This window comes from Condylostylus longicornis, unplaced genomic scaffold (genome assembly GCF_029603195.1).
Source record: "Condylostylus longicornis isolate FDR11 unplaced genomic scaffold, ASM2960319v2 ptg000217l, whole genome shotgun sequence".
NCBI lineage: Eukaryota > Metazoa > Arthropoda > Insecta > Diptera > Dolichopodidae > Condylostylus > Condylostylus longicornis.
This window is the reverse complement of record NW_026578184.1, coordinates 23857-44320: the sequence shown is the minus strand read 5'-3', so window position 1 is coordinate 44320 and position 20464 is coordinate 23857. Positions and strand designations below refer to the sequence as shown.

Genomic DNA, 20464 nt, shown 5'->3' with positions numbered 1-20464 from the left:
CAATGAATACTTAGTACGCTATTGTGCCAGATCAAAAGCTTACAAATAATCAAAAAAGTTAGAGCAAAATTGATTATTTTATAGATTATTTTGAGGAGCGTGTTTTTTAGTGGATTAAAGTTCCACACTACTGCTTCTCGTCTGGCAGTGTCTCTCGAGATTTTTCACCCTTCCTCTCGGTAAAAAAAAAAAAAAAATTTTTTTTCTTTCCTCCTAACTTTTTCTTTATGACTGCTCACATTAGACTTATTGTTTGTAATTTGCGTATGCTTCTCTTTCTTTAGCTTCTTATTTTCAGCCCACAGTTGAAGAACCTCGCTTTTCAAAGCCACACAGAGCTGTTCTAGTTGGCTAATCATTTTGTGTATGTCAGCATTCTGATCATCACTTTCTTTGTCTTGAGCTTTACTCATGTTTATATCCTTATTGGTCTGTGGAGCTTGAATGTTCGGTAGTCCACCTTCTATATTTCTATTCTTTTCTAAAATCCGCACATCAGATGTAGGTGGTGAACACCGGGTTTTCGTGTTCCTCCTGAACGGATAAATCAAATGCAATAAATAGCTCTCCCCAGAATCCGTAGAGCCGACCTCCGAAGAGGGTGGATTCTCCAACGTAGTTGAATTACCACCTGGGGTACTAAATCTTTTTGTTTTGCCCATTGCACAAATGATTAAATTCTGCATTTTATACCTACTGCCGGGATTCAAAAACTGCTGTCCGTCAGCGATCAGACGCAGACCAGGGAGCCGCCTATTCTAGGTCAGACGCTTCTGGATTTACTTTCAACAAGACATAAAAAATTTTAATTCTCATAAAGTATTTTTATAAAATGTCAAATCTTATAGAATTTTATTCTTATAAGAAGTCCTTTAAGAAGTTTTTAGGTTCTTATCTAAATTTTAACCCTCATGAGACTGAGAATTCTTTTTTTGAAAAGAAGTCTGAAAAATATTTATTGTACAGAAATTATTAAATTAAATTAATGAAATGCAAAATTATGGTTTTATTTGAATATAATAAAGCTTTATTTTGAATTTATGCACATTAGTATATTTATTTTTTGCTTAATAATTCTAAAATTTTAAAAATTATGTAAAAAAAAGAAATAAGATATTAAAGGGTTAAAAAATATGTATAAAAATTTTTTAAATTTTAATTATTTTTAGTTGGCGTTGCTTTTTTTTGAAGTAGAATACCAACTTTTATCAAAAAAATTTTAATTTTTTGATTTATAATCTTCGCAAAAAAATTATTTTAAATTCCCACATTTATAATTTTATAATATTAAATTTTTGAATACAAATATTTATTGATTACATGTCATATCATATGTAAATATTGTTTTATTTTTGTTAAAAAAATATTTATTAAAAGCGGAATAGATATATTTTTTATAAAGTTCGAAGTATGACCGCTATATTTATTATACAATGAGTTGCTTTTTTTTTCTAATAACACTATAATAAATGGCTTGTGAGAGTTTTCGTAACTCTCATACTAGTTTTGGTAACTTTCATACTAGTTTTGGTATGAAATTTATATGCGTTTATAACTCTTTTGATGGGAGCTTAACTCTCAGTACAATAATTAATAACTCTAGTTAATATCTTTATACCTAACAAGCCCCAATACTCAATTTTTTTTACGAAATTTTACGAATTTTTGGCTTCGTTCCTGTTTTTTTCTTTTAATGCACTGATAGTGTCATATTTTTTATTATTTTTTTCATTTTTATTACTTAAAAAAGAGTTTAATATTGTAAAAAATCTCAGGATATTATACACATTTTTTAAAAAGCTTCCCATTTAAATTCTATTGCACGAAAAAGAAACGCAGGTAGGAGAAAAGAAAAAATGATAAAAAATTTTAAATAAATGTCTTTATATTTAACAAGTCCCAATGCTAAGAGAGAAACTTGAAAGCACGACCTCAATTTATATGAATTTTTTTAAATCGAAGTGGCTATTTTTTGAGAAGAAATATCAAAATAAGTTCACACTTATTATAAAGCAGGTAAAATTTCGAAAATACATTTAAAAAATCAATTGAATATATTAATATTTTCATTCATAATTACTTTAAAATTCTTGAAACAGCGGAAAAACAACAAGCACGACCTTCGCCTTCAACGTTTTATATGTTACTGAAAGCATTTCATTATTTTTAAGTGAACAGCTTTTTTTCTCATAGGGTAAGTTAACTCAAGATGTGGGAAGTAACTGTGGTGTCAAGTTGAAAATATAATTAATGAAAGATAATTATTAAATATTGATATGAATACATAGTTAAGAAAAAATTTGAAGAGGGAATTAGAAAATAATATCTAAAATACAATCAAATATTATTTTTTGAAAACAAATTTTATATACACTTCTAAATTTTACCTCTATTTTTGAGAAAAATATTTAAAACTTAATATATTACCAAAGTAAAATAATATTTAAAAGGTTTTGGAAAAGACAATAATATATTTTAATGACTGGATTCGAATATCTTTTTTATTTTTGAAATAAATAGTATCTTAGGAAATGACTCAAAAACTCCGATCGTAAAATGACAAGTAGTAGGTACTGATATCCGTAAATTTTTTTCCGTTTGCGTTTACTATTAAGATTCATACACAGGCAGAGCCATTTTATAAATAGATTGCTCTTGTTTACCTGCTAATAAAATATGAAAGAAGCGCACAAGAAAATTTTTGAAGCACTCCATATAACATGTTTGAAATAGTTTTAAAATAATTATTTAAAAAAATTGATTGGAAGTAGGTACATACATATTTATTTTTAATAACTTAAAAACTAACTGAAATTATTTAAAACAATTCTATAAGTAACGTATAAATAACCGAAATGAGATAACTCAAATTGTTGAAATGCGTCAACCTACATTACTTTTATTAACATTTTTGTTAGCCGACACTACTCAAATTACCTTATTAAATACAAAATGTGCATTAAAAATCATACATCCTTCCTAATTAACATTTTAAACCATACTGAAATAGAAATTTGAAATTTTTTATCATTTTTTCTTTCCTCCTGCCTTTCTTTCTTTTTCGTGCAATAGAATTTAAATGGGAAGCTTTTTAAAAAATGTGTATAATATCTTGAGATTTTTTAAAATATTAAACTCTTTTTTACGTAAAAAAAAAAGAAAAAAAAATAAGAAATATAACACGATCAGTGGCATTTAAAGAAAAAAATCGGAACGAAGCCAAAAATTCGTAATATTTCATAAAAAAAATTGAGTATTGGGACTTATTAGATGTAAAGACATTATTTAGAGTATCAATGTTAAGGTTTTTAAAACCATATTATCATAAAAGTCATGGTAAGAAATCTTCACCCCAGTTGTAAACCGGAAGATATAAAAGAAGACCTAAGCTCGAGGGGTTACAAGATCTTAGATGTAACCAATAAAATTAAAAAATAAAAGAAAATGGGAAAAGCATTATGGTGCTCTACCGTTGTTTATGTTAAATTCTCAAATGAAGAGGAGATGAAAAAAATTTATGAAATCGATCACATAAACAAGATCAAAGTTAGGATAGAGGCACTTCGAAAGAATAGGACCATTCCGCAGTGTAAAAGGTGTCAAAGGTATGGGCATACACAAAAATTTTGCCAGAGAGAACCGAATTGTGTTAAATGTACAGGCAGGCACTTAACATCAGATTGTAGTAAGCCAAAGAGTACTGCAGCAAAGTGTTCCAATTACTTGGAGGCCCACCCAGCAAACTATAGGGGATGCATTGTAGCTAAGGAACTGCAAAAACGTAGAAATAAGAACAGCATCAACAACTTGAAGAATTCTGAATGGCCACTGAGGCAATTTACCTCGAGAATAGTTTCAAAACATGTAACATACAAGAACGTTTTCCAAACGAAAACTGATTACGGTGGCACGAGCAATAAAGCAAGGGCCAGTAACGTGAATGTTTTGTATAAAATGCAAAATATGATGCAGAACATGCTAGATATGATGGACAAAACCTCTCAGAGATTGAGCATTTTAGAGAGCGAAGGGAAAAAATCGAATACCAAAAGACCTGGTAAATGATGACACGAGGTAATTTTAAAATAGCAACATGAAATTTCAATGATATTGCAAATAAAAAGGATATGCTTTAAGTTTTTCTACATACACAGAATATAGACATGTGCCTCGTAACTGAAACACATATGACCTTAAGAAGCAGGATTTGGTTTCCAGGTTATAGAATTTACAACTCGAACCACCCTGGAGATATAGCGAAGGGCGGAACGGGATAATAATAAAAGAAAATGTGGTGCATTGCGATTTGCACCAGATGCAAACCGAGGGAATGCAAATGACAGCAGTTCAGATCGACTAAGCAAAAATTTAGAGTGGTTGCATTATATCGATTCCCCAGATTTGAAATTACGGCAGAAATGGTTTTGACAGACCTAAGCGATAGATTTATATTGGGGGGTGACTTTAACGCCAAGCACACTGATTGGGCTTCAAGGCACACTTCAACTAGAGGAAGAGAACTTAGGACAGCAATTGGCGGCACAGGGTGCCTTTTTCACTCTACTGCGAAGCCAACGTATTGGCCAAGCGATGTTAATAAGTGTCCAGATTTAATAGATTTCTTCATAACAAAACGGATTGCGAAAAATTTCATCGAGGTACATGATAACTATGATCTTAACTCCGATCATTCGCTGGTTATTCTTGAACTTAAGGAAAATATAGTTATGAAAAGAGCGAAACCTGCGCTGACAAATGGAACTACAGATTGGTCAAAATTTCGCTAAGAGATTGAAAGACAAATAGATCTAAGGAAAAGAATAGGAGCGACCCAGCACATAGATGAGGAGGCCGAAAACTTTACTAAAATTATTCAAAATGCGGCTTAGAATAGTTCCAAAATTAATGTTATTAGAAGGGGGCGGCATTAACTATCCCCCACATATACTAGCAAAAGTAAGACGGAGCAGGCAAGCGAGAAAGATGTGGCAGCAAACGCGTGATCCTACTGACAAACGAGATATAATCGTGAATCGCAGCAACTAAAACACCAATTACTCACTTTGGAGGGCAACAAAGAAAATGAAGCAACCTATCAAACATCCCGCTCTTATTAAAAATAAAGATGGAACGTGGGCAAAAACTGACAAGGATAAGGCAAATGCGTTTGCGGATCATTTGGCCGATATATTCTGCACACATGACAGCTAGGGCGTGTATGAAAATGAGGAATCTGCTTTTGTTGGGGATAGCATGACTATTCCAATTATTGTCAAAGAAAGAGATGTTATAGAAGAAATCAGGACTCTTAAACCTAAAAAGGCCTCAGGATTTGACCTAATAACGGCCGATATTTTGAAAGAATTACCCAAAAGGAGTATAACGATGCTTACGCGCCTAATAAATGCGTGTATAAGGTTCCATTACGTGCTTGAACTTTGGAAAGTTGCAGAGATAATCATGCTGCACAAACCTGACAAACCTATAGACTGGGCGACTTCTTGTAGAGCAATCTCATTGTTGCCGATGATTTCAAAACTGCTAGAGAAACTTTTATTGAGAAGACTTCAGCCTTTAATTATTTATTATTATTTATTCAATTCAATTCACATATGAGCTGGGAAGCTCGTACAGTGTTTAGTTACAATTCATTCTTTGTGTTCATTTTTTAAATTCTTAATTCTAAGTTCAGTGCAACAAAAATAATTCAAAAATATTACAATCTATAATTCTACAGGTAGGTAGATAATAATTATCAATTGCAAATTACGTAAATTTATATATAAAATATTTGGATTTAACAATTAAAACATTTTTAACACAGATTAGACAGTAATTGAGTATGCATGTCTTGTTACATAAGAATGAACTTGTCTATTAAATGTAGTTTTGGTATTAGTATTAATATTATTAGTTATCATGAGATGTACATGAGTAGCAAGCTTATTTTCAATATATAGTTTTAGTGGTAATATACTATTTTCTTTGTGGACATCTCTAGTTGATGTTCTTCTAGCATAATCATACAAATTTTTATGGCTTTGTTCTGTACTCTCTGTAGCATTTCTAGATCTTTATTGTACACATTTTCCCAAATTTGTACTGCGTACATTATTGTGCAGTGGAACAACGAATAATAAACCATTTTCTTAATTTTATATGGTACTCTTACTGATATTAATCTGAATAATCCAGCAATTCTTTTTCCCTTCTTTAGTTGCGCCATGATTTGTTCTTTCCAGGCTAAATCGTTATCTATTATCACGCCCAAATACTTGTATTCTCGAATTAATTCTAACTTTTTTCCGTTAAACTCCACTTCTAGTTTTTTATTAGATTTACTTTTAAAGAGCATTATTTTGGTTTTGTTAGCGTTAATATTTAACTTGTGTAATACCATCCATTGTCTTATTAACTGCATGTCTTGGTTTATTACTTGTTCTAGTTGCTGGTACGAATTTTCATTATAGATTATTACCAAGTCATCAGCAAACATGATTTGCTTTCCTTGCAAGTGAAGATTTACTAGACTACTAATATAACAAGCAAACTGACTTGGACCTAGCGAGCTGCCTTGTATCACTCCATACAAGGTAGTTTCTATTTGACTTTTCATATTACTACACTCAGCATACTGTTTTCTGTTGCTTAAATAGCTTTTAAACCAGTTGTTTTCATTTCCTTTTATGCCATGTTCATACAATATTCTCAGCAGTATATTTGTGTCAACTGAGTCAAAAGCTTTACTCACATCAAAAAATGCTGCTGCAACCTTTTGCTTTTTGTTTAGACCAAGTTGGATTTCTGAAACTACATCAAAAAGAGCGGCCTGAGTGCTTGATTTTAGTCTGAACCCATATTGGCGACTTGACATTAATTTTGTCTTAATTAAGTAGTTTGTAAGTTGATTATTGACTACTGTTTCAATTACCTTGCTTAGCACCGATGATATAGCTATGGGTCTAAAATTATCTATATTGGATGCGCTTCCACTGCTTTAATAAATTGGTATTACTCTACTGATTTTCAAAGAATCTGGCATCACACCACTTTGCAGTGACAAATTTATTATTTTTATTAGGCTTAAGGCGAGTTCTTCTTTGCAAGTTTTTATTAATATAAGAGGAATATCATCAAATCCTCTGGAGTTGGTATTAGACAGACTATCAATTACTTTTTTACATTCAGTGATGCTTATTTTTGTAAAGGTGATCCTCTTATCAGTTCTGATTTTTGGTATAAATAATGTTTTCTTAAAATTTTTTGCCATTTTTTCACCAATTTTACTATAAAACTTGTTAAACTCATTAATTTTAATAATTTGCTCATTTTCATTAGTACAATTATCAAAAAATACATCTTTTTCTTTAGTTTTATTAGTAATTAATCTATTAATACACATCCATAGTTTTTTTGGATCATTTCCTGCTTCGCTAAATTGCTTGCAATCATATTCAGATCTCTTTTTTCTTTTTAATGCAGTTGCCTTATTTGCCAAATACTTGTATTTATTTCTTAAGTATTCTGATTCTCTGTTTTTCGTATATTTTCTATACCAATAATTTTTTATTTCAATAATTTAAACACGTTCAGAATCAATCCACGCTGCAGCATACTGTTTTTTACTGCTTTTAATTTTTTCACAACGATCGCATTGTTAATTGTGTTTCGTATTATAGATGTCAGTTCTGTCGTTAAGTGGTTAATTGAAAGTAAAAGGTTAATCCCGAATCATCAATTTGGTTTTCGCCGGAACCACTCAACCATAGATCAGATTCATAGAATAACTGACCTAATAGAAATTTCACTGAAAGAAAAAACAGTATGTTGTTTGGCATTGTGGATTACTATCAAGGAAGTATGTTGACCTGCTCGAATCATACCTGACTAATAGGTTATTTCGAGTTAAACAGGAAAAGGAGGTTTCTTCGCTTAGAGATATCAGGTCGGGGGTACCACAGGGGAGTACATTGGGCGCGATATTATACTTGCTTTACACGTGTGATACTCCTCAATCGGAAGGAATGACAACAGCTACATTTGCTGATGATACAGCAGTTATCACAATAGGACGAAATGAAAATTAATCTACACAAAAATTGCAAAGGGCCAGTGATGAAATCTCAAAATGGACTAGAAAATGGAATATAAAACTTAACGAGGTGAAATCAGTACACGTAAATTTCCCTAATAGGAAAAGTGACAATTCATTTTCAGTTCGAATAAATGGCGTCTTGACTCCGTGCGCAAACATGGCGAAGTATTTGGAAATGACGTTGGACGCGAAGCTCAGATGGAAGGAGCTAATAAAGAAAAAGAGATCTCAACTAGAGGAGGAATACAGAAAGTTTGCATTTGGAGGCGTTCTAAATTGACAATATACAACAAAGTTTTGATATATAATCAAATATTTAAGCCTGTCTGGGCTTACGGTATTCATTACGAAACATTGTAAACGGCCCTTGGTATGTCCGTAATGTCAATATACACAGGGGTTTGACGATCCTAAGTGTCACAGACGAAATTAAAAAGCAAGCATCCAATCATAAAATGCGTTTATCCAATGATGTCAACATCGAGGCGGCTCGATAGGTTGACAATCAAAACTTTATTAGGAGACTTAAACGTACGAGATCTCTCGAGTTAGTTTAAAGTTTTTGATCTGGAACAATGAATACTTAGTACGCTATTGTGCCAGATCAAAAGCTTACAAATAATCAAAAAAGTTAGAGCAAAATTGATTATTTTATAGATTATTTTGAGGAGCGTGTTTTTTAGTGGATTAAAGTTCCACACTACTGCTTCTCGTCTGGCAGTGTCTTTCGAGATTTTTCACCCTTCCTCTCGGTAAAAAAAAAAAAAAAATTTTTTTTCTTTCCTCCTAACTTTTTCTTTATGACTGCTCACATTAGACTTATTGTTTGTAATTTGCGTATGCTTCTCTTTCTTTAGCTTCTTATTTTCAGCCCACAGTTGAAGAACCTCGCTTTTCAAAGCCACACAGAGCTGTTCTAGTTGGCTAATCATTTTGTGTATGTCAGCATTCTGATCATCACTTTCTTTGTCTTGAGCTTTACTCATGTTTATATCCTTATTGGTCTGTGGAGCTTGAATGTTCGGTAGTCCACCTTCTATATTTCTATTCTTTTCTAAAATCCGCACATCAGATGTAGGTGGTGAACACCGGGTTTTCGTGTTCCTCCTGAACGGATAAATCAAATGCAATAAATAGCTCTCCCCAGAATCCGTAGAGCCGACCTCCGAAGAGGGTGGATTCTCCAGCGTAGTTGAATTACCACCTGGGGTACTAAATCTTTTTGTTTTGCCCATTGCACAAATGATTAAATTCTGCATTTTATACCTACTGCCGGGATTCAAAAACTGCTGTCCGTCAGCGATCAGACGCAGACCAGGGAGCCGCCTATTCTAGGTCAGAAGCTTCTGGATTTACCGCCCGCGCGCTTCTTAACCAACGATACCCGGATTAAGCGCCGAGTACTCGCTTTCATCCGTTCTCGTCACCCTTACTAAGTAAGTTGCGCAGGAGACACCCGGCAGATAACTATATTACCTACCTTCTGGGAGGTGAGAGTCGGATTTGTTGGCAGAGCTGATGTTTTCAGAGGGCATTTCCTAGCATTTTCAGTTTCACATGTTAGGAAAATGTGAGACTGACTAGAACCCATGCCAACTTTTGTCCCCCAAAGAAAAAATGAAAAAAAATTTTAAATTCATATTTCAGTATTGTTTCAAATATTAATGAGGAAGGATGTATGATTTTTCATGCACATTTTGTGTTTCTCAATAAGGTAAGTTGAGTAATGTCGGCTAACAATAATGTTAATAAAAGTAATATTAGGTCGACACATTTCAACAATTTGAATTATCTCATTTCGGTTATTTACACGTTACTTATAGAATTGTTTCAAATAATTTCAATTAGATTTTAAGTTATTAAAAATAAATATATATGTACCTACTTCCAATCAATTTTTTTTTAAATAATTATTTTAAAACTATTTCAAACAAGTTATATTGAGTGCTTCAAATATTTTGTTGTGATCTTCCTTCATATTTTATTAACAAGGAAACAAGAGCAATCTATTTATAAAGTGGCCCTGCCTGTGTATGAATCTTAATAGTAAACGCAAACGGAAAAAAATTTACGGATATCAGTACCTGCTACTTGTCATTTTACGATCGGAGTTTTTGAATCATTTGCAAAGATACTATTTATTTCAAAAATAAAAAAGATATTTGAATCCGGTCATTAATATATATTATTGTCTTTTCCAAAACCTTTTAAATATTTTTTTTCTTAAGTAATATATTAAGTTCTAAAAAATTTTTTCAAAAATAGAGGGAAAATTTAGAAGTGTATATAAAATTTGTATTTAAAAAATAATATTTGATTGTATTTTAGATATTATTTTCTAATTCCCTCTTCAAATTTTTTCTTTACTATGTATTCATATCAATATTTAATAATTATCTTTCATTAATTATATTTTCAACTTGACACCCCAGTTACTTCCTATATCTTGCGTTAACTTATCCTATGGGAAAAAAAAGCTGTTCACGTAAAATTAATGAAATGCTTTCAGTAACATATAAAACGTTGAAGCCGAAGGTTGTGCTTGTTGTTTTTCCGCTTTTTTTTAATTTTAAAATAATTATCAATGAAAATATTAATACATTTTTTTGATTTTTCAAATATATTTTCGAAGTTTTACCTGCTTTATAATAAGTGTGAATTTATTTTAATATTTCTTCTCAAAAAATAGCCACTTCGATTTAAAAAAACTCATATAAAATATGGTCGTGCTTTCAAGTTTCTCTCTTAGCATTGGGACTTGTTAGATATAAAGACATTAATATTTTACATAATGTTATTAAAAAAGAGCATTCTAATTATACTTGCAACAGCATTAAAGTTGTGGTTTTAAAAACCATTAGGCAAAAGAACAGATGTTATCTACTAGCTATTATTATTTTTGGTTCGATTATTGTCTCTTCTATTACAATACCTGTTTATGTTAAATTAAAAATCTAGGTGCATCGTACAAAAATAATTTATGTATTTGCAAGTAATTACTTTTTGTTGCGTTCGTTTCCATTTCTTTTCCAGATTTCCAAATCGCATTTTAATTTATAACGCTGATAACTTCCCTATTAATATATGTAAATACAAAAAACCAAAAAACGTAACATATTAGAAAAATCTAACAAATACTATACAGAATTGTAAAATAAATATTTTTAATATTCCGTAGTTAGTTTTTACTTCATCGTGTAAAAATAAAATAAATATTTTATTTTTTATTTCATAGTTACTTCTGCTTCAACGTTCACATTTAAATTACAATTTTATGCCAATTTTCTGACTTTTGAATTGATATTTTACAAAAACCTCTGTACTGAAGTTGAATTCGATTCAACTAGCTGAATTCATTGGTTCATCGCTGATGTATTTTGTATGAAAATTTGAATTTTTGACATTCTCTTTTTAGTACAGTTTTTTTTCATTCTCTCAAAAACTTGAATCAACTTCAACTTTAGTGCGGAGGTTTTTTAAAACGTCAAATTTACGTATACTGAACTATTAAAACTACATAATTATAATCCTTGTCAAAAAAGTAATAAATGCATAATAAAAAAAAACGATCAGCTTTTTTCAGACGCACTAATGAACAATCAAGAGAAAAAATAGTTCGACTACAAATAATTCAGCTCAAAAATGACCAACCAAGGAATCCAGGTTTTTTGAGAGAGCCAAAAAAAATGCTGCTCTCAAAATAATGAGAATGTCAAAAATTAAAATTTTCATTCAAAATACATCAGCTCGTTGCAAAAGCGAATAACCAATGAATCCACCTTTACACTCTCTAAAAGATCGTATCTCAAAAAAAAAAAAACAGAGTGAAGCCAAAAATTTCAGGTAAATCTCTTTGCTCTAAGCATTGTTAAACTGAATTTAACATTGAATACCAAATTTTCCTGCTTTTTTTTTTTTTAGAAAAGTACGTCGCGCTAGTATAAAAAGTAATTAAAGAAAATTTTGTTATTTTATTTATAAAATTAGTGCAGTTTTGAAATTAAAAATCATAAAATATTCAATACTAATTAAAAAATAATTATTTTATAAAAATTTAACAAGTGAAAAAAAGAAAAAAATTTGTTGAAAAAGAAAAAGGTGTATATGTACATTATTTGAAATATATTTTTCTTTATAGAGTGAAGATTTGTTTACCAACAAAATAATTGAATTAGTGTGTGAAGGAATTAGTAACTTCAATTTATGAATAAAGGAGAGCGCGACAACATCCCATCTACATAATGATATTAATTAAAATTTGTTAAAAATTGTACTGTCTTAGAGCTATTAAAATATATATGAAATTACATTTATTATTATTAATTTTGTTCAGTAAAATTGTTAAACAAATCGGATAACATAAGAAATTTTTTAACAAAATATTCTCATTTTCGAGGGTAATAAAATATTGTGATATTAAAATACTTTTAGTTATTTGCAGTTTATAAAATAAATTTATTCAAAGAGAAAAAAAATAATGAGAATTGTTTAAATTTGCTTTGTCAGATTTCTAAAATGGAAAAATATTTGGAAATTTCTTTTAGTTTTTAGTTTAAAAAAAAAATTCAACTTATCCTTCTTACAAATTACACATATTTCATAGTTAAGGCCAAACAAGAAAATAAAATAAATACGCTCCTGTTACGACTTTGGAAATGGCTTCATTGTTTTTTCCTTGCTTTAGTATTTCTAATTCGTTGGTCAAGCTCATGAATTTTCACCATTCTCTTATGATTGTCAATCTTTATATATTTTCGATTCAATGCAGAATGCAGATAAATGCCAAAAAATGATTAATTTATTATTCAAATAAATAAATGTTAGATTTTGTTCATTAGTTGAATGAGAATATTTCGTTTATATATTTTATAATTTAGAATTACTTAATTGGGGCAGAGCACTCAAAATTAATGAAAAAAAATGTACCAATTTTCTTTTGTCCTTGGTATCACATATCTGGGTTTTACAATTTTTTGAAATTCAATTTATGGCAGCCCTGGCTGTCAGTGGAAATTACTGGAAAATTTTTTATAAAAGAAAATTACCTCAGCGTGAGGTGTATGTGTTTGAAAGTATTTAAAATTACATATGTACATATCTTTCCTATAGTTATACTTTAAAAAGCTACAAACATGCGTTTGTTTAATGCAGAAAAAGTATTCAAAATAAAATGGGTTTAAGGTTATTAAAAAGCAAGATTTAAAAATAAAATTTACAAAATTCGATTGGATTTCAAAAAGGTTTTTTTTATTTCTTTTTAGAAAATGTTACTCTTCGTTTATTGCCGTATTGTTGTATTTAAATATGTTTATAAACTTCTCAAACGGGTCAATTTTAGATTGGATATGGCCAAATAGAAATGGTTAGTATTTACTGGTTTTTACTGAATTTTTGAAGTATTTGATATGTACTTTATATTAAAGTATGTATGCCAGTGCATACTTTGTTTTTGTTTTAGACTAACGCGGTGAAGTTTTTAATTAAAAAAGAAGTAAATAATATTTACTTGCAAATAAACATAATTCATATCCTTTATTTACAATACAACTGGGGAAAGATGAAATTACTGTAGAATGAAGGTAGATGAAACTATTTTTACATTTCAGTACCGAAAAATTTGAAGTTCATAAACAAAAAGCGAATACAAATTGTATAACATTAAATTCCTAGGTTGTATAATTTTGTTTCTTAGGTTTTTATTCAAATTAAGATGTTTCATCGGCTAATAAATATGGGTTATAGTTCTGGGAATTTATGCAGAAGTTGAATACAGCTTTTCCATCAATCTCAGTCAATAAGTATCAATTTATTTGGGTAGTTATTTTAGTTTTTAAGTGAAAGAAAAATCTTCGTTTGTTAGAATTTTGTTTTTGAAAAATGTATCTATGTATGTATGTTTATATACATACATTTGATTTAAGACCGAGCTGATATAAATTCTAAGTTCTTTTTTTAAAAAATGTGAATAAGTAAATTCTAATAATAATAAGCATTAGTAGTATCGTATAAAAAATTTGACCATTTAAATTAAAAATTATGCAAAAAATTATTTCTTTTTTTAAATCACGCTCTTAAGTTACCTACATATACATATATGCACATACATATGTGTACAAAAATGTGTAATCTATATAAAAAAAAATTTTATTAAATTTGTTATGTTTATGACTGAATATTTTTATGATTATGGAAAAAATAAAATTGATCTATCATTTTGTAGAATTATTCAGTAGGGTGTTAATGAAACTGAATGAATTTGCAAATAAATATTAATTTTATCTTGTTAAATACATTTTAGTTCAAAATTTCCGAACAGATATTGAGCACAGTGACTCTTCATCACCAGTTATTCCATTCGAATTTAGTGAAAACAATGACCAATTTATTATGGATATATCTAGAGTGCTTGGAATACGTCTTTCCGATTTGGACTTCTGCCAACAGAGAGTAAGAAAAAACACTTAACTTAAAAATAATTTTTCCAGTCAGATACATATATATTAAGGATAAAATTTAAAATAAAAACAATTTGTTAAAATATGAAAAATAGCCCTTTATATTATTAATATTCATATAACATACATATGTATGTATTCCTTCAAGGTTATTTTGTCGTTGAAAAATTCATGCAATGTGCTAACCGACGAAGAACTTGGAAAACTAGCAATTTCTTTAATGAATTGCCAGCATGTTATAGAAAAACGTTCTGTCATTAATTGTTCTACAAAAGTTTCTTTAAGTGATTGTATATCAGAGATGAATCATGATATCAAGGTATCATATGGAAATGTTTTGAGTAGAACTAAATCAGTATGTTTATCAATAAGACAGAATCAGTTTCGTGGTATGACGGAATTAACTATAAATAAATTAATACTTCAAGTTGAACGTTTGAGAGCATCACAAAGTCAATTAGAAAAGGCTACGCTTAATACTATTGAGGACATATCAGATAACCAATTAAAACTTCTAGAAAAACAAAGTGACTTATTAAACTTAGTAAATTCACAAAGAAATTCAATTGAAGAAAATTTAAAAGAAATGTTAAGGGAAAAGGCTGTTTTAAGAAGCGGCCGCGCTGATCTTAGTTTATTTATTGGAAAACTTAAATCTGAAATTGGCAAGTTTTTTTCAACAGTGCTTCTATAATTTTTTTTGTTTCATACTAAAATTTTGTTTTTATAATTACTTTTAGAATTTTATATCTTTATTGAAATAATTTTTTAGTTAAAAACTTAAATGAGCTTAATGAACAAAACACTGAAACAAAAGAAATTTTCAAAGATTTTTTTGACGATTTGGTAAAAATAAATGAAGTTTCAACCCGAATATCAAAGCAATTATTAGATACTAACGTGGTTGTTGAAAATTATACAAAAAAAACTAATGAAAATTTCGAAGGTGCCGTTCAAAAATTAAAATACTTAAATGAAGTTTTACAAAATTTTGTTAACCAAATTGATAAGCTGAAACAAAATTTTAATGCCAATGTTAAATGGATAGAACCAATATTAGGTGCTGGAGGTAAATACTTTTAAATGAAATGTCACTTAACTTTAAATACCATTTTATTTACTTTGTTTCTAGATGATTATTCTCATCGTTGCAGTATTTTAATTATTCACACGCTATACCTTCTTTTAGGAATGATATGTTTGATTTTCATAAATGCTTCAACAAGCAGTCGCTTTTTACTTCTTGGAATTGTTTTGATAAACTTCGTATGCGCTAATTATGACCTTTTCAATTTAAATTTGATTCTGTTGTTGAAAGTACTACTTGCAATTCTTATAGGTGAATAATATCAAATATTTTAATTAAAAAAAAACACAATTTATATAAATTTTTCTTTTCTTCTAGTAAATTTGTGCAATAAAATAAAAAATAATTACGATGTCATTAAAAACCTTTTCAAACTTTTCAAGTTAAGTGAAAATAGGGATATTCCGGAAAAAAACGTTCTGGAAACCATTTCTGACACAAACGGGTATAAAACTTTAAATGTTGCCGCTGAATGTAATAATAATGAATATATGGATGGAAGAGAAGAAATAATTGTAAATCAAAATGAATCATATGCCTCATCACGGCAAAATAGACTTAATTTTCGTCCTATTTTGGAGGATTATGACAAACGTTCAAGTTGTAATTCAACTCCACTACATACAACAGAACTGTCACGCAACGACTTAGGTCGATGTAAAGCTATCACATGTAAAGGCTCTCGTTGTCACTTTAGTACACTTTCCATGTATACGGATTTCTGTCGCATACATGAGTGCTTTTCTAGAGATATTTAATTGTGTTGTTGAATTAAATATATGTTGATGTATGAAAATTTTAAAAAAAGATTTTTTACCATAATTTATAAAAGCTACATTATGTATGTACTGAAATCAAAGACACATAAATATATATTTATCAGACATCCGACCTAGAGAAAAATTTTGCAATTTTCATAATTTTTGTAGACTGATTTATTGAGCTTCGTTGAAATATGCACCAGATTTTAATTTCTGTTATACAGCAAAATATAAAAAAAATGGCAAACATATGATTAAGGTCAAGTTATATCTTGACGTTATGTACAAAAATCTGATATTTTTTTCCTTTGAGTGACTGAGTATTATTATCCAGCATCATAATTTACATTTATTCACTAATTATCATTCACTTTCCAGCAATGCCTTTTATTATGATCGGCAAAGCGAATTTTCGTTTTTCGTTTCGAAAATTTTTTGCATTATGATTAGCGAATTCGCCTAAATTTTGGGCGAATGAGCTATCAAATCTGTAGAATAAAAATTCTGTGTGACAAGCTTGGCAAATGAAACCAAAAATCAAAATAATATAAATGTAACATATTTTTCACGGCTGACAGAAATGCAAGTCTGTGCCTTAAGAGAGTGACAGTTCACAGCTAACGAATTTACACGTATTCTTATGGGATCTAATATCAACATAATACATACATTGGCCCTTTTTAACATCATAAGTCTCCCATAAAATCAACTTTCTTCAAATTTTTAGTTAGAAAAAGTTAAAATTCAATCTTTTTCTACTTTACTAGTGCTTACATTTTTAAAGTTTTGTGTTGTTAAAACATTAAAAAATTGATTTAAAAAAAAATCAATTTATTAGTGTTTTAATATATTTTAATATTTCACGTTCCCTTCATTTTTAAAGATTTCAATAATTGCTACACTACAGGAAAAAAAAAATTGTAATTTTTTTTTTCGAATTATTTAGTTGCACTAAAATCAAACAAAAATTTTCATTTTAAATTTGAGAAAATGTACCTAAATTTGATATTAACAAGTTTGCTAATTTTGTAAGATACATCTCCCACAATGCATACTGCTGATATAATCACATATGTATATATGTATCTATGTATTTTTCATGTGGATACTAAATTAATTAAACCTATATGCTTCATAATTCATAAAAATTACTGCATATGTGAATTCTTTTTATATTAAAAACGAGAAAAAAAATAGAGTTGACCTTGTCAACTCTGTGATACCCGTACGAATTTGTTATCCTATGTGCGAATAACTAATGTGCCATAACTAACTATGGGGCAGACTATGACTTTAAGTTGCCGTATTACCATATTAATTTATGCAAAATTTCAATACTATGTGTTATTCAAAATACTGGTTGTGTCAAACTACTATTGATGTTGTATGGCAGCTACCAGAAAGAGCCAAGAAATTTTAGCGAATTTTATCAAGCACATCGCCCCTACTAATATATTCACTTGTGTGAAATCTCAATATCACAGCTTTTATAGTTTCTGAGATATAGTCAAATAACTTTTGAAGTTGTATGGCAGGTACCAGAAGGAGCCAAGTAATTTCAACGACTTTTATGAGACATATTGGCCCTACTAATATATTCGTTTGTGTGAAATTTCAATACTATAGCTTTAATAGTTTCTCAAATATAGTCAAATAACTTTTGAAGTTGTATGGCAGGTACCAGAAGGAGCCAAGTAATTTCAACGACTTTTACGAGACACATCGGCCCTACTAATATATTCACTTGTATGAAATCTCAATATCACAGCTTTTATAGTTTCTGAGATATAGCCAAATAACTTTTGAAGTTGTATGGCAGGTACCAGAAGGAGCCAAGTAATTTCAACGACTTTTATGTGACACATTGGCCCTACTAATATATTCGTTTGTGTGAAATTTCAATACCATAGCTTTAATAGTTTCTGAAATATAGCCAAATAATTTTGGAAGTTGTATTGCAGGTACCAAAAGGAGCCCAGTAATTTCAACGACTTTCATGTGACACATTGGCCCTACTAATATATTCGTTTGTGTGAAATTTCAATACCATAACTTTTATATTTTCTGAGATATAGCCAAATAAATTTTGAAGTTGTATGGCAGGTACCAGAAGGAGCCAAGTAATTTCAACGACTTTTATGTGACACATTGGCCCTACTAATATATTCGTTTGGGTGAAATTTCAATGCCATAACTTTTATAGTTTCTGAGATATAGCCAAATAAATTTTGAAATTGTATGGTAGCTACCCGAACCGGTACCCCGATCATGTCCAATTTAAAAAGGGTTCTGGCACTTACTACAATAAATCATTTGTGAAAATTTGGTGAACTTAGCTCAATTAGTTTTTGAGTTATCGTTCGGACGGACGGACGGACAGACAAAGCTAAATCAACTCAGAATTTTACGCTGATCAAAAACATACACTTGAGTCTATATCTAACACCGTTATTTCTTAGCGTTACAAACGGTAAGGCAAATTTAGTATACCCTTCGAACATACGTTCGTACGGGTATAATCAATATAATTTTTTCAAGGTACATATGTATGTATATGATTATAGTTTTATTAGGACTTTTTTTCACATTGTTAGTAACGCTAACTCGCTAATTTACCTAAACTACCGTGTCAGAAACTTTAGAACTTATACAAGTTTTTTTAAAATTTTTTTATTATGTTTGTTTTTATATAGGGGACAACTTGAAACGACGCATCTTTTATAACAATTATAAAATTTTAAAAGCACTTTCATAATTACAAAACTTAAAATCAAATAATTGCAAACTTAAATTTTTATTATCTTTATTTTGTGTATTCTAGACTGAAAAATATAGCAACAAATTTTTTTAAATGAAAATAGGCCAAAATCATAATTTTTCTAAAAAAAATAATAATATTAATGTAAGAGTGAACAAAACCTACCAAAAGCAATTCGAGCACTTAATTAAATTAATGGAGAACAACCCCGACATTGCTTAAGGAATAGGAAAATTCAATTGTTTTTGCAAAAGGGCAAAAGCGATCTACACACATACATACATAAATATGTGTGGTGTTAATCTTATTACTTTTGGTAGGTTTTTTGACGTCTTTCGAAAGCAACATTTTGCATCTGGGGAACGGAATCATTCGCCGATCATAATTTAAAATGTCATTCGATTCGCCTAATCCATTCGACTCGATTAGCTATTCGCTTCGCCCATCATAATAAGGGTATTAATGTATAACTGCAGTTATATTTTTATTTTCCAAAATTAGCGGTGACGGAATATTTGTATCCTTTTTCCTTTTATTTTTTGTCAACATTTACTCTGTTTCTATTGGTTTTATGTCATTAATTATAATTGGTTATATTGTTTTTGCATTCATGAATTGCATTATCCTTTTTGGACATAAGTTCAGCGTTTCATCATTATGACTCATTTAGATTTATTAATGATGTACTACGAGGTGGTGACCGTTTTGTTTTGTTTGAGACCATGAGAGGACTGCATAATTCATGTTTTTGTACAGTAGCTTTATTCAATACCATGGTCTGAAACACTACCACTCGTATTGATGATTCTGAGTATTGCAAAAGCTGATCACCCTAGATCTAGAATCTATGGAATCGGTCTCTTTCGAAGAAGACACTATGAAGGAATTGCCATCTGTGGAATTACTCCTTTTAGTTTTTTCCAATGGAATTTTTTAATGTTGGTTTGACGAAGTAACTCCTCTTTTTTATATATTTGGCCGCTCCTAGCATAAAGTAGCGACACCAACCAAGATTCCGCCCATTCTAAGGACAGACGCGTCCTGGGCCTTTAAAGTGTTGTGATATTAACTTCACCATTTCAAGGTGGCTCACAAGACCCGTCATTTTCGTTTGTTCACTGACTCAAACTACAACACATGGATTCGTTACCACATCTTTCATTTTATTAGCAATCCTCAGTTTAACAGAGGAGACCACTTGAAGGTGGCAACTGACTTTAGCATAGCAAAGTTTGCGTTGATGTAATTGGAGACCACCAACTATAACCTATAAATCCGTAATCTCAGACATCTTTATTGTCAAGACAC

At 29.9% G+C, this 20464-nt stretch overlaps 1 protein-coding gene across 10 annotated transcripts; it reads left to right on the top strand.

Moving 5' to 3' along the window:
* Nucleotides 1-13136: 13136 nt before the first annotated feature.
* Nucleotides 13137-16528, top strand: LOC129616471 (protein brambleberry-like). Of its 10 annotated transcripts, none has more exons than XM_055532113.1 (8): nt 13137-13276; nt 13357-13457; nt 14394-14542; nt 14699-14869; nt 14927-15215; nt 15323-15619; nt 15683-15889; nt 15956-16528. In XM_055532113.1, the coding sequence occupies exons 1-8, from the start codon at nt 13266-13268 to the stop codon at nt 16393-16395; spliced, it is 1665 nt and encodes a 554-aa protein (XP_055388088.1). In that variant the 5' UTR covers nt 13137-13265; the 3' UTR covers nt 16396-16528. The 10 variants fall into 10 exon arrangements, with proteins under 10 accessions (XP_055388088.1, XP_055388087.1, XP_055388090.1 ...); XM_055532119.1 differs by adding an exon at nt 13519-13674 and having other exon boundaries at nt 13238-13276; nt 14412-14542; nt 14699-15215; XM_055532120.1 differs by adding an exon at nt 13519-13674 and having other exon boundaries at nt 13238-13276; nt 14699-15215.
* Nucleotides 16529-20464: the final 3936 nt, after the last annotated feature.